The sequence below is a fragment of the Aotus nancymaae genome, unplaced genomic scaffold, assembly GCF_030222135.1.
Source record: "Aotus nancymaae isolate 86718 unplaced genomic scaffold, 86718_ANA_hifiasm-v0.15.2.pri h1tg000009l, whole genome shotgun sequence".
Classification (NCBI taxonomy): Eukaryota; Metazoa; Chordata; class Mammalia; order Primates; family Aotidae; genus Aotus; species Aotus nancymaae.
The window spans coordinates 2585495-2598914 of NW_026988420.1; the positions used below are offsets into that span (position 1 = coordinate 2585495).

The window sequence follows — 13420 nt, forward strand, 5'->3', positions numbered from 1 at the left end:
ACCTTGTCCCCTGGCCCCCAAAAATAGTTTTCCCACACCTATTTTTTCAACATAAGAAACTGCAGTTGGTGAGAACGTGGAGAAGTTGAAGCTGTTGCGCACTGTTGGTGGGAATGTGAAGTGATGCAGCCATTGTGGAAACAGTATGGAGGGTCCTCAGAAAATTCAAACCACAACTACTGTTTGACCCAGCAGTCCCGTGCTAGATATGTGTCCAAAAGAATTGAAAGCAGGGTCTCAGAAAGATCGTGTACTCACAATAACCAAGTGGTAAATACACCCACATGTTTACCCACAGATAAACAGAATGTGGTGTGTATACACACAATGGAATATTTTTTATTTTTTTTTCCTTTTTAAAAAAATCAATAGAAATGCTAGCCAAACAATGGAATATTATATAGTCTTTAAAAAGAAGGAAATTCTAACACTTGGTACACATGAATGGATGTCAAGGACATTATGGTTAGTGAAAAAAAGCAGCCGTAAAAGGACATGTACTGTACGATGCCATTCATATGAAGTATCTAAAGTAGTCAACATCATAAAACAGAGAGTAGAAAGGTATTGCCAGGGAACAGGAGAGGAAGAAGAGGAAATTGGTGGTTAGTAAGTGTCGCGGTTCAGTTTTGCAAGATGAAAAAGTTCTGTCAACGACAGTGTGAATATACTTGACACTACTGAACTGGAACTGTGTACCTAAAAATGGTTAAGATGGTAACATTGAATGTTATGTGTTCATCACATAGGGAGAAAGAAACAATAAAATTTACTTTTTAATTATTATAATATACTCATGTCTCCTGACTTTGGTGACATAATTTTGAGAATTTATAATAGCTTTACAGCATCAAAATGTCCCTGGGTAAGAAGTCACCATTATTAATTTTCATCTGTAGTTGAGGATCAAAGCCCATTGAAGTTAGTGAGGGATGGAACATGAAGAGGTGAAGAACGCAGTGGCACCGGCCTGTGGGTCTGGCCATGATAAGGAACTCTGCCCAGTGGAGCTGCCACGGACTTTGACACTCCGGGGACTACTACATGTGAGATTTTTCAGCTGAACTGCTAATTGCTGTTTCCCCATCAGCAATTTGTAGTTCAGTTGAACATCTGTTAAGAGTATGTGTTCAAAGAGAGTGGAGTCAGATTACAGAGAAGAAATACTGTGGAAGAATTTTGTCATGAAGCAATAGACAATTCCCATGCCATTTCTTGTGACATCATAAAACCACTGTTTTAAGAAGTTCACCTTGGAAGTAATATATTGGGTGGACTGGGAGGGAAACAGTCACGAAGACTGACTGGGAGAGTTTCTAGCTAGAGTCTCAGATGAGCACAGGGGTGCAAGTCAGAGAGACCTGGGTTCCCATCCTGGCTCGGACCCAGCCCCTGTGTAGCCCAGATAAATGACTCCACTTCTTGGAACCTCAGTTTCCACATCAACAGTTTGCAGTTCAGTTGGAGATCACTTACTGAGTGCCTTCTGTATGCCAGGTACTATGCTAGGGGCTGGGAAGACAAAAATCAAAAGTCTGTCCTTTCCTTTAAGTCTGTCCTGTCCTTTAAGATGGTAAGCGACCATCCTAAAGGAAACACATGGAAGGATAGTGAGTGTGGGGAATCACAGAAAACCACCAGGCCTGGACAGAGCGTCAAAGCATAGCACAGAGATTCTTCCTGTCTGGACAGCAGACGCTGAGAAATCCCACTCCATAAAACGCACTTCGGTTACGGGACAGGAACCCAGGAGTCATTAACTTTAAGGGACTTTGAAATCATGAAAGTAGTTAAGGTCTTGGAAAGGAAAGCAGAAAATGGAATCGGGTCCTTGACAGGCCCCACTGGGAGCAGGGATTGGGAGACGGAAGGAAGGTTAGTGAGAGGGCAGAGGGGCGGGGCATACGGCTGCTCTCCAGAATGGGAGCAAAATACCCAGATTTGGGTACTAACACTGTTTTTAATATCATTTTATCTTATTACAAGTAACGGAGCAACTGCTGGAGGAGGCAGTTCCACCCAGTGGGTAAGAGGTAGTGAGGCCTGGGCCTGCTGCACACAGCTGTGTGTTAGTGGGACTTGAGCTTCCTCATCTGTAAATTGTGCCTCCCATGTAGCACTGTCATGAGGATTATATGAGCCGGTTCACCTCCACAGGCTTAAACCAGTGCCAGCACATTATAGGCACCTGATAAAATCACATCTTCCAATTTTATTATTATTTTTTAATTTATAGAGCTGGGTCTCACTATGTTACACAGGCTGGTCTCAAACTCCTGGACTCAAGGGATCCTCCTGCCTCAGTCTTCCAAAGTGCTGAGATTACAGGCATGAGCTACCATGCCCAGCCACATCTTGAAATTCTATACTGTTTTTCAATTTACAGGGTACTTGCATATATCATCATTTTACTTGAGGCTCAAAGCACACCAATAACAAGTACTTGTTCAGAATATATAAACAACCTTGAGAGATGGGCATTATCATTCACATTCAACAGGTGAAAACACAAAGGAAGGACCTTGACCAAGGACTGATACTCAGAAAAAAACAGAAAAGAAAAAAATGGGCATCGCTATCATTTGAAGGCAAGTTCATCTGACCCCAAAGCCTTGCACTAAGTCCACATGCTGTATCTCCTTCCTCCCTTCCTTCCCTTCCTTCCCTTCCTTCCTTCCTTCCTCCCTCCCTCCCTTCCTTCCTTCCTTCCTCCCTCCCTTCCTTCCCTTCCTTCCTTCCCTTCCTTCCTTCCTCCCTTCCTTCCTTCCTTCCTCCCTTCCTCCCTTCCTTCCTTTCTTCCATCCATCTGTCATTCCCTCCTTCCTTCCTCCCTTCCTTCCCTTCCTTCCCTTCCTTCCTTCTTCCCTTCCTTCCCTTCCTTCCCTTCCTTCCTTCCTCCCTTCCTTCCTTCCTTCCTCCCTTCCTCCCTTCCTTCCTTTCTTCCGTCCATCTGTCATTCCCTCCTTCCTTCCTCCCTTCCTTCCCTTCCTTCCCTTCCTTCCTCCCTTCCTTCCCTTCCTTCCTTCCTCCCTTCTTCCCTTCCTTCCCTCCTCCCTCCCTCCTTTCCTTCCCTCCTCCCTCCTTCCCTTGCCTGCCTTCCTTCCTTCCTCCTTCCTTTCCTCCCTCCCTCCCTTCCTCCCTCTTTTTCCCTCCCTCTTTCCCTCCCTCCTCCCTCCCTTCCTTCCTTTCTTCCTTCCTCCCATTTTTCCCTCCCTCCCTTCCTCCCTTTTTTCCCTCCCTCCCTTTCCTTCCTTCCTCCCTTTCCTTTCTTCCTTCCTTCCTTCTTTCCTTCCTTCCTCCCTCCGTCCCTCCCTCCCTCCCTTCCTCCCTTCCTGTACTTACTGGTCTTCCATGTGTGCCAAGCAGTGGTCTAGGTGTTAGTAACGCAGTTAAGAATAAAGTGGACAAGAATTACTGCCTTTCTGGACTTACATTCTAGACAATGAACAGAATACATTAGATGGTGACAAATGTTATGGAGAAAACTAAACCAGGGGAGAAGGTGGAGTGAGAGTGAGGGTTGCAGTTTTAAGTGGGATGGTGAAGGTGAGAGAGGGAGCCAGTGTGTGTGTATTTGGGGAGGCCTGTCAGGCACACAGAGCAGTGATCCTGGGCAAGGAGCACCTGGGGTCTTTGCAGCCAGGAGCCCATCAGAACCGGAATGGTTGGAGAGCGGTGGGAGGCACGGTGTGTCTGGAGAGAGGTCTCAGGAACTTTGGCTGTCTCCCCTGTGGATGATTCTGAGCAAGGACTGACATGACCCAGTCCAGGAATGGTTTGGCAGCATCACTCTGGCAGCTTTGCCCTGCCAGGGGCAGGGGTGGCAGCAGGGAGACCAGGAAGGGCTGCTGGAGGGAGCCCGAAGCTGGGTGGAAACCCAGGCATAAGTGGTGGGAGGGGACCCAGGCTTGAGTGGTGGGAGAGGGGTAAGAGGTAGTCAGTTTCCAACACCTTCAGGAACTTGATTCAGATCTGCCAGTGAGTGGGTCATGGGATGTGAGAGGCAGAAGAATGACCTCTGAACAGATAAAACACGCAGGCTAATGCCTGCCTCACAGATGGGAAAACTGAAGCTGAAAGAGCTGAAGTGACTTGCACCAAGGTCATTTGGTTAGGAAGTTAGTGAAGCAGGGACATTCACCCAGGAATTTTCACTCCAGGCGCCACTCCTTTCCCTCGCTCTTGTTACTAACCTCCTGCCCCAGGCTTCTGCCCTGCCTCACCTGGCCGGGACTGAGTCAGCCGACCCACAAGCACTTCAAGTCACCTTGCCTCCGCAGTGTCGCTAACTACTACTAATCCCTGATGTTGAGACATTTGCTGTTGAAACCTCTCTTGTGATTAACCTCCGCCAGAGATGTCTTTTTTCTTTACTTTCACTTTTTTCTTTTCTTTTTTTTTTTTGAGACCAGGTCTTGTGCTATTGCCCAGGCTGGAGTGTAGTGGTGTAGTCAGCGCTCATTGCAGACTAGAAATTCTCGGCTCAAGCCATCCTCCCGCCTCAGCCTCCCGAGTAGCTGGGACTGCAGGTGTGCCTACGCTGGCAGAGCTATTCTGCTAAGTGTTTATGAGAGAAACTCAGAGAGCAGTCAGTATTTCCAGTCCACGTCTCCTTGCAGAGGGTTTTCTCCTGGTACCTGCTGTAAAGGTCTAACACTTTTCAATGGATTTCCCTTTTCATTAGACTCCTGTTAATTGCAGAGTTTTTTTCTGTACTGATTTTCACAGCAACAGCTAGATCAGATGGTCAAGAATCCTCCCTCGGAAAACACTGTTCAGTTCTTTGAAGTGTCATTTTCAGCGCTTTGCTCTGGGTGGGAAGCCCCGATGCCTTTATTTTACTGAGCTTCACTTTTTTTTTTCTTTTGGCTAAACCATGGTTTAAATTGACGAGGAGAAATGCTTTGGATACCAGTCAGTGCCAGATCAGTGGTTGCTAAAATTGGAAGCTTCCTGCTGCTTTAGGCCTTAGAGACCCAGGGCTTGTGTATATTCTCCTCACTCAGGAGCATCAGGATATCTCAGCCATTAAGCAGCACTGTCCTTGGGCCTGGTGGTCTGGGCAGCTGCTCCAGGGTTACAGAAAGCTTTTGTCTTCAGTGCTGTTTCCCTTGGAGTCTAAGACATAGTCATGCATGAAAAAAAACGATGTGCTTCCTCAAGACGTCCCCAACCAACCCCCAAACACGCACACCAGGAACGCGCACTAGACTAGGTGACCTTCTGTTACCCGCCAGTATGCACCCTGACCTAGCGTAAGAAGCAGAAGTTACGTTTAAAATGACACATGCATTGTACAGGCTCTAGTGTGTTTCTCAGGCAGCACAGGTCTGGCGTTCTCAAGACTGCAGCCACACCCCCATCAAGACAGACACGGATACACACACGACCCCCAGCTGGACAGACACAGATACACATGTGCACAGCAGGCTCCCTGCTGCCCACACCCGTGCTCCCTGGGTGCACTCCCTTCTCCTGTGGGGCCAGGCCCTGCTGCGCCCCTGACAATACCGTCCCCTCTCCTGTAATGAGCAGGTCATAAAGCCAGGACCCAGAAGGCAGTGCCAAGGCTGTGGAAAGCTTTCTTCTGCCTCTTGGCTTTGTGCTCAGGTCCGGGAACTTACTCCTCCCCCACACCTCCGTCTCTTGGACAGCTCACTTTCACTTTTCCCTCCCAGACACAGGCCCTGACCTTTCCTGACCAAGACTGGGGATGGGCCCAGGCAGGGGAGTGGAGGTAGGCAGAGGGTGCCTGGCACCGTGTCATCAGAGCCCAGAACCCTGACTTCGTCCACATTGAGCACTCATCCCCCAGCTTCCATTGTCAGCTCGTCCAAGATTCCCTGGCTGTCGCAGTGCCCGGCACACCTGTTTGGGTGTTCTCACGGCTGGGGCATAGGTGCAGACCTGTGGGCTATGTCTCACCGTGACACGTGCTGTCATGGAAGTAAGCAGCTGGCTCCCCCTGGAATCACAGGAGGATTCTGGAGAGGAGGCGATGGTGGCTGGGATGTGGGGGTTTCTCGGCGTAGGGGGCACTCCAGGCAGAGGGGGAAGCAAAGCCAGGGCCCTTGAGCAGACCTGGCTCTGTGGGCACCCCTGAGAGGTGCTGTGTCCAGAGCTCAGTCTTGCAGGACTGGGGCCGCCAGGTGGGACGTGGCCTGAGCAGTCTCAGAGGAGGGTCTGGGGCCCAGCAGGGAGACGCGCCACTGGCCGCACGTGCACACCCTCCTGCCCTCCCTCTGTCCTGCTTCAAGTGCTCCACGCATTGCCAGTGTGTGAGCTTGAACTCCTCTTCCTCATCACGCCCTGTCTGTGTTTGGCAAGGCAGACCTAAAATACTGATGCATTAAATATTGCTTCTGCAGTGTTGATTACTACCCCCACTGTTGTGGCTCTTTTTTCCATGTTTATCATTGTTCTAGTGTCAGATTCCTAGGCTCTGTTTACAGAATCATTTGGTTGCTTGTGACAGCAGTGTGGCTGAAGTGATGAGGGGAGGGAAGGGAGGAGAGGCATGAGCGCAGCAGGAGGCCAAGCACATGGCGGGGCGGGGCGGGGCTGGACATGTGTCTGCTGAGCACCTGGCACATGGCCAGTGCAGGTAAGATGGGCTGTGCATGGAAAATGCAGGTTGGATTGATCTGAATATAAAACATATCCCCAAGAAAGAATTCTTCAGTGAGAAACCGGACCCATCCTTTTCTAGTCAAGTCACGAGAAACATGGATTTGCCAAGTCCCTGAGAAAAGCAAGCCCGTGGTGTACGGTCCCAGGACCGTCTTCAGCCAGCCCTCCGTCCTTCCCGGCACGCGGCCTATCCCTCAGGCTTCTGTGTTTTGTTAAATCTCCAGGAAATCCAGAATTTTTCTGAAACATGCTTGACTGTGTCTCTGTTGCTGCAGGCATGAACTTGGTCTCCTGACACAGATCTCCTGGGGTGGCTCCTGCTGCTGCCCACTCCCACTAACCTATGTTCTCCCCAGCTGGCTTCCCTGGCCCCAGGCTCTGCCCATCAGCCCTTCCTCCATGTCCTCACAGAGTCTGTCATTAGCCCAGGCCTCATCATGCAGGACACTGTCACCATAGTAGCACTCTCTGTGGACTTCTAGCCATGGTCCAGGGTGCTAGGAGTTTCACATGCGTTCTGTGGGCTGATTCTTCAAAAAGAAGGACATGAAGCTCAGAGAAATGAAGTCATTTCATTTAGGTCCCACGCCCACAGAAGGGCAGGTCCAGAATTCAGACCAGCCTCCGTGACCCTAAAACCTTTTCTCTTTCTGTAGTGTGAGGGGACTCTAGTCAGGTCCTGTGGCTTCCTTCCTCCAAACCCCAGAAGAGCAGCCCAGGATGAGCTCTAGCCTGGGAGGCCCTTCCGTGTGTCCCCAGTCTTTGCAGTCTCATCTTTCACAAGATGTGCGGAAGTCCATGGAGCATGTGCTTCGAATCAAGCCACCTTTGATTTGCAATCAGGGGTCATCGCAGCGTTCTGAGTAGCCTGGCCCTCTTCCAGGAGGCCTTTCCCTGACTGGGGAGGTTCCCTTTCTCTTTAAAATCTTGCCACTTGCTTTGGACTCTCCTTATTATATTCCTACTTCCTGGCTGGAGTCATCAATATTTGGCTTTTATTGCGTCCCCTTAAGGACAAGGGTTGTCTGTTGCATAGCTTTCTGTGTGTAGCACCTGACAGTCATTCTGTTGGGAAAAATCGTGGTGGAGTCTGAAAGAAGAGACTGCTCTGTGACAGATTGTTGGCTTTGCCAAGTGTGGCTCATTGTCCCAAGAAAGAAAATCTGATTACCAGGGTGGCCAATCAAAGCTGCGCCATCCTTAAAAGATATTTCGCTCTCCTTTCTGGTAAAAGTACTATATAATTCTGCATTCTCCTGAGTTCCAAGTCTTTCATAAATGGATGGAGAGTAAGAATGGCTGCATGTTTCCACTCGAGACACTATTGGGACCTCTTGGTTTTAGTAGTACTGTTGTCTTGCAGATGAAGGGTGGAATCAGAACATTGGATTATGCTTTTCATGTTCTTTACCTCCTCAGGCTTACCAGCACATTGCTTGGCAGCCTTGTTATCTATATTTATGTTGTTAATATCCACTTTGGAGCACAGACTTCCAATTAAATTGCACATAATCCCTGATGGTCTTACCTTTGCAAATGGTATTGTATTGGCCATACACTCTTTAACCTTCCACCTCTCAATCTCACATTTAACTGCAGCTCTTAACTTTGAGTAATGTGTCATAGACATTTTCTAACAGTTTATTATTCTGAGTAAGATACAGATGATTTCCTTCCCTTAGGAGTATGTTACAAATTGTTTCATTAGATGGAAAAATCTTATTAGCTGTGTCTTTTAAATCATGCCTTTGTTTTGTATGTTTTAGTTTCTTCAGATGGAGGTACTGAGCCCTCTGCCTTAGTGGATGACAATGGTAGTGAGGAGGACTTCAGCTATGAAGACCTCTGCCAGGCCAGCCCTCGGTACCTGCAGCCTGGCGGGGAGCAGCTGGCCATCAATGAGGTACTGGAATTCCACAAGACAGTGGCAGATACGGGAGACCTGATTTTCAGGGTCCACAACCACTTCTGACTTTGTTCTTTAGTTCTTTACTAAGCATGTCCTAAAACCTGGAACTCTGATTAGAACAACACTGTGATTCACTTTGGGAGGCTGAGGCGGGTGCACCATTTGAGGTCAGGAATTTAAGATCAGCCTGGCCAACATAGTGAAACCCTGTCTCTACTAAAAATACAAAAAATTAGGTAGGCGTGATGGTGCGCACCTGTAATCCCAACTACTTGGGAGGCTGAGGCATGGAGAATTGTTTGAACCTGGGAGGCGGAGGTTGCAGTGAGCCGAGATCGCACCACTGCACTCCAGCCTGGGTGACAGAGCGAGACTCCATCTAAAAAATAAATAAATAAATAACAATACTGTGATTCTCTGATATCATCCAGGAAAATGTATGCGATTAAGCTTTCTGGGTAGAGGCAGCTCATCTTTTTAGGTAAAGAGCAGCACCCATCAGTGTGTGCGGTCAGTGCTTTCCACTTGATGAAAGAATACTCTTATCTCGTATAATTCTCACAGCTGATCTAAGAAGTGGACATTATGGCTATTAGCCACATTTTCATCAATGTTCTGAGACAAATATGTCTAATTACTTGCCAGCGAATGGCAGAGCTGGAGATCCCTACATATTTCTCCCTGCAAATCTGGTGGTCCTTCTGCCACCCTGCAGCTTCAGCCTTTTTTTTTTTTTTTTGGAAATCATTCTGGAAGGTACCTCCAGCTTTTGGCGTTCTTGAGCAGAATGTGTGGAGCATAACTCCTCAGTGAGTCAGCCTTTCCACTGAGATCACCAGTGATGTGTGCCCTTGGGTGCTAAGGAGATGTGCAAAATCACCTGCTCCTACAGCCAGAGGATGGAGGAGCCACATCTGTTCCTGACTTTTTAATTGTTAACTATCTCAGGATCATGCTATGTTCTCTTTAATTGCTGTAAACTAAAACGTCAGCTGCAAAACTTACTCGAATTGTGAATAAAGTATGAGTGAGCCACGCTGGAGGGAGATGTGAGGAATGTCCAGTAGCATATGTGCACAGCTTTAGTAGGCTTGGCTCTATGACATCTAGTATGGCTGCCCGGAGACCATTTTTGAAACAAATATTTCAGAATTTAAGTTTGCTAGATAACTGACCTTCTGCTAAGTGAGTGACTTATACTTTTTTTAAAAAGGGGCTTACCTGCCTGCCTGCCTCTCTTCCTTTTTTCTTGCATTTTGCTCTTGTTGCCCAGGCTGGAGTGCAATGGTGCAATCTCAGCTCACTGCAACCTCTGCCTCCCAGGTTCAAGTAATTCTCCTGCCTCAGCCTCCCAAGTAGCTGGGATTACAGGCATATGCCACCACACCTGGCTAATTTGGTATTTTTAATAGAGATGGAGTTTCACCATGTTGGTCAGGCTGGTCTCAGACTCTTGACCTCAGGTGATCCACCCACCTTGGCCTCCCAAAGTGCTGGGATTACAGGTATGAGCCACTGTGCCCAGCATAAGGGCTTTCTTTAAAAGCAGGTAGAGATACCCACTTGACTTTGTTTTTTTCTTAGTCTGTTCTCCTGGGTTCTCTGTGTATACCCAGTCACACAGTCATTGTGGACCAAATGCCACCAGCATATCCAAGTGAGAGGACTCCAGCGTCTCCCTGAGAGAAGCATCTAGCGGCCCTCTCACTGCCCCCCTCCCCCGCCCCCGGCCCCCTGCCTGTACTCTGTGCTGAGCACACCCCACTGTCTCCTTTCAGCTGATCAGTGATGGCAATGTGGTCTGCGCAGAAGCCCTGTGGGACCATGTGACCATGGACGACCAGGAACTGGGCTTCAAAGCTGGGGATGTCATCCAGGTTTTGGAAGCCTCCAACAAGGACTGGTGGTGGGGCCGCAGCGAAGATAAGGAAGCCTGGTTCCCTGCAAGCTTTGTCAGAGTACGTGTGGGGCGCTTGCAGCTTTCCCAAAGTATCTGTAGGGGCTGGAGGATCTTTTCAGGTCAGAGCTCGCCCTTTATCCAGGGTTAGCAGCTCTTTTGTAATTGTTTGGAATCTGACATGCAAGTCACATCTATAAGAAATTAGGCTGGGTTGGAGCAAAATGTTAAGGAAGGCAAGCGAGTTGCTTAGTGTTTCTCTGTGGTCCTGGTGCCTGCTGGCACAGCTGTGACCCTGCTGAGGCCACAAGACTCAGGTGAGAGTCAGGCTACCTTCCCAACTGGTCACGGGAAGGTGGGAACCTGGGAGGTCTCCGCTCCATGCCGCCCTCCCCCGCCCCAAGTCACCTGTCGCCTGTGTGTGGGTTGCAGTTGCGAGTGAATCAGGAAGAGCTGTCGGAAAACTCCAGCAGCACCCCCAGCGAGGAGCAGGACGAGGAGGCCAGCCAGAGCCGCCACAGACACTGTGAGAACAAGCAGCAGATGCGGACCAACGTCATCCGAGAGATCATGGACACCGAGCGGGTGTACATCAAACACCTCAGGGACATCTGCGAGGTGGGACGCCAGGCCAGGACCTCACTGAGGGCCACAGTGCGAGGCTGCGTGAGGTGCCTGGGCTTTCTCCCCACCTCCACCCCCCACCCCGTCAGACTCCCACGTGTACACACTTGTCCACTGCTCATTTCTCCGCCCCTGCTGTCTGCACTGCTAGGCCTGAGTGCTGCGGCTGTCCTAGCTGGTGGTGGAAGTTTTTTAGAGTTATGGTCTCTTTTCAGAGACAAGGCTTTTCTTAGAGATGAGGTCTTGCTCTGTCACCCAGACTGGAGTACAGTGGTGTCATTATAGCTCACTGCAATCTCAAACTCCTGAGCTTTAAGCACTCCTCCCTCCTCAGCCTCCCGAGTAGCTAGGACTACAGGCATGCACCGCCACACCCAGCTAATTTTCCAAATTGTATATAGAGACAGGGTTTCACTATGTTGCCAAGGCTGGTCACAAACTCTTGGACTCAAGTGATCCTCCCACCTTGCTTTCTCAAAGTGCTGGGATTAGAGGCATGAGCCAGCGTGCCCGGCCCCTCTCTTAAGTGTACTCTGCAGCTCTCTCTCTCAGGACCTAATTGCTCAGATTAGTTGAAAAGAATGGCTTTCATAGAAGGCAAAACCCTCACTTGACTTTACAAAGAGTCAAAGGTTTGTCACTATCTGTACACCACTGCATCTCATCACTGACTCACAGATGAGATCCTGAGTCATTTAGACACAGATGGGAAAAAACGCTGGATTTATATTGGTTATATCCAAGGCTATATATTAGTGTCATGCTATTCTATTTGGCAACAAATTCTATTTGATAGTCTTGTCCTGATTTCAGAGAACTTGCCATGAGTGGAGGTGCACCTGGAAGGGTTTTGTCCTCCCGTGGTATTTTGTGCTTCTGTGGATCGTGTTCGAGCATCACGCCACACTGCTGTTCACCCTGTCTGCCCACTGCGGCCTTCATAGCTGCGAATGCTGATGCCTGCACTATCGATTCAACGCTGACCATTCAGTGCTGAAGACAAGTTGAAGTCAGAGAATGTGTGTTCTCTAATCGGATTAGCCAGCCGTGTGGACATGCCAGTGTTGAGCTTCTGTGAGCCAGCCATCTCGTTCTGTATGAGCAGTTCTGCAGTGCCATTTAGGGAAATGACAGGAGCTGCTCGTGATGACTGAGCATTGACTGTTTGGCACCCCTTACCTGGATTAATGCAGCTAACACAGCATTTTCACTGGGCCGGTTCTGTTAGTCCCCACTGCAGATGGGGAAACCAAGGCACAGAGAAGTGGTGGGGTTGGATTTAAACCCAGGCAGTCTGCCCCAGAACCTGTCCTCCTCTGAACTATTACATTATATTGTTTTCCTGTTAAAATTCATACCAGCTAGTCATTGGTATGTATTTTACTCTATGCTCAGTTCATTCTATTGAATGATGTGGTAACTCTTTAAGTTAGCTGTTACATGTATGTACTGCCTTTTCCTCTTATCCCTAGCTCCTCTGAAGCCATAGTGTAGCCATGGTGTTGCACATAGATTATTAACTAGTGCAGGCCTCAGATTAAAGACCTACAGATTGGTGCTGTCCATGGCAAGGCGATGCTGGTGGGGAAGAGGTTTTTGGCTCTGTGCCCTGACGGACCGTGCACAGAGATGTGTGAGCTGTTCAGCAAGCATGACATTCTGCATTTGACAAGTCTCCTGGGCTGTGAAATGGAATTACGGATGGGAGAATGATTTTCTTAAAAGTTGAGAAAAGCATGTGACGACACTAATTTTTGAGCTTTGGTATTTGAAACTCGTTTCTGGAAACATTATATGGTTTATTGGATCCTAAATCCAACCGCATGAGCCTTTTTGCTTTCTTCTTATTTTAACACCTTCTTACTTAACACCTATGGCAAATTGCAGTCACCGAAGTACGATGACCTCATCAGAGACCCATAGAAGTTAAAATAATTTTATTTAATTAAAACTCATTCCAAGATCATGGCTTTGGGCTGACAAAAGCTATACTATTCAAATAATTTATTTGGATTTCAAATAAAAACAATTGCTTCTGTGTTTTGCAGGGGTATATCCGACAGTGCCGCAAGCACACAGCAATGTTCACTGTCGCACAGCTAGCCACTATTTTTGGAAACATTGAAGATATTTACAAATTCCAAAGAAAGTTTCTGAAAGACCTTGAGAAACAGTACAACAAAGAGGAACCTCACTTAAGTGAAATAGGATCTTGCTTTCTTCAACATGTGCGTCACCTTTACTTCGTTATTCATAACATCTGGTTACATAATTTGGAAATGCATGTCCACTAAATACAGGAGTCTCTTTTGTTTTATTGTTTGCTAGATGAATCTTCCATAGAAAGGAGATGTCTCTAT

General features: G+C 48.1%; 1 protein-coding gene across 7 annotated transcripts in view; it reads left to right on the plus strand.

Annotated features, from left to right (window-relative positions):
• The window catches only part of SPATA13 (spermatogenesis associated 13), a 140918-nt gene that overhangs the window by 112598 nt on the left and 14900 nt on the right, over nucleotides 1-13420 (plus strand). For 6 of the 7 annotated variants that reach the window (XM_012441401.2, XM_012441379.2, XM_064373507.1 and 3 more), the window contains 4 exons: nucleotides 8397-8533; nucleotides 10318-10497; nucleotides 10869-11054; nucleotides 13109-13288. In XM_012441401.2, coding sequence (XP_012296824.2) covers nucleotides 8397-8533; nucleotides 10318-10497; nucleotides 10869-11054; nucleotides 13109-13288 — 683 coding nt within the window. Of the gene's footprint in view, nucleotides 1-2458; nucleotides 2589-8396; nucleotides 8534-10317; nucleotides 10498-10868; nucleotides 11055-13108; nucleotides 13289-13420 lie in introns of those variants that run through there. The other variant, XM_012441420.2, reaches the window with a different exon arrangement.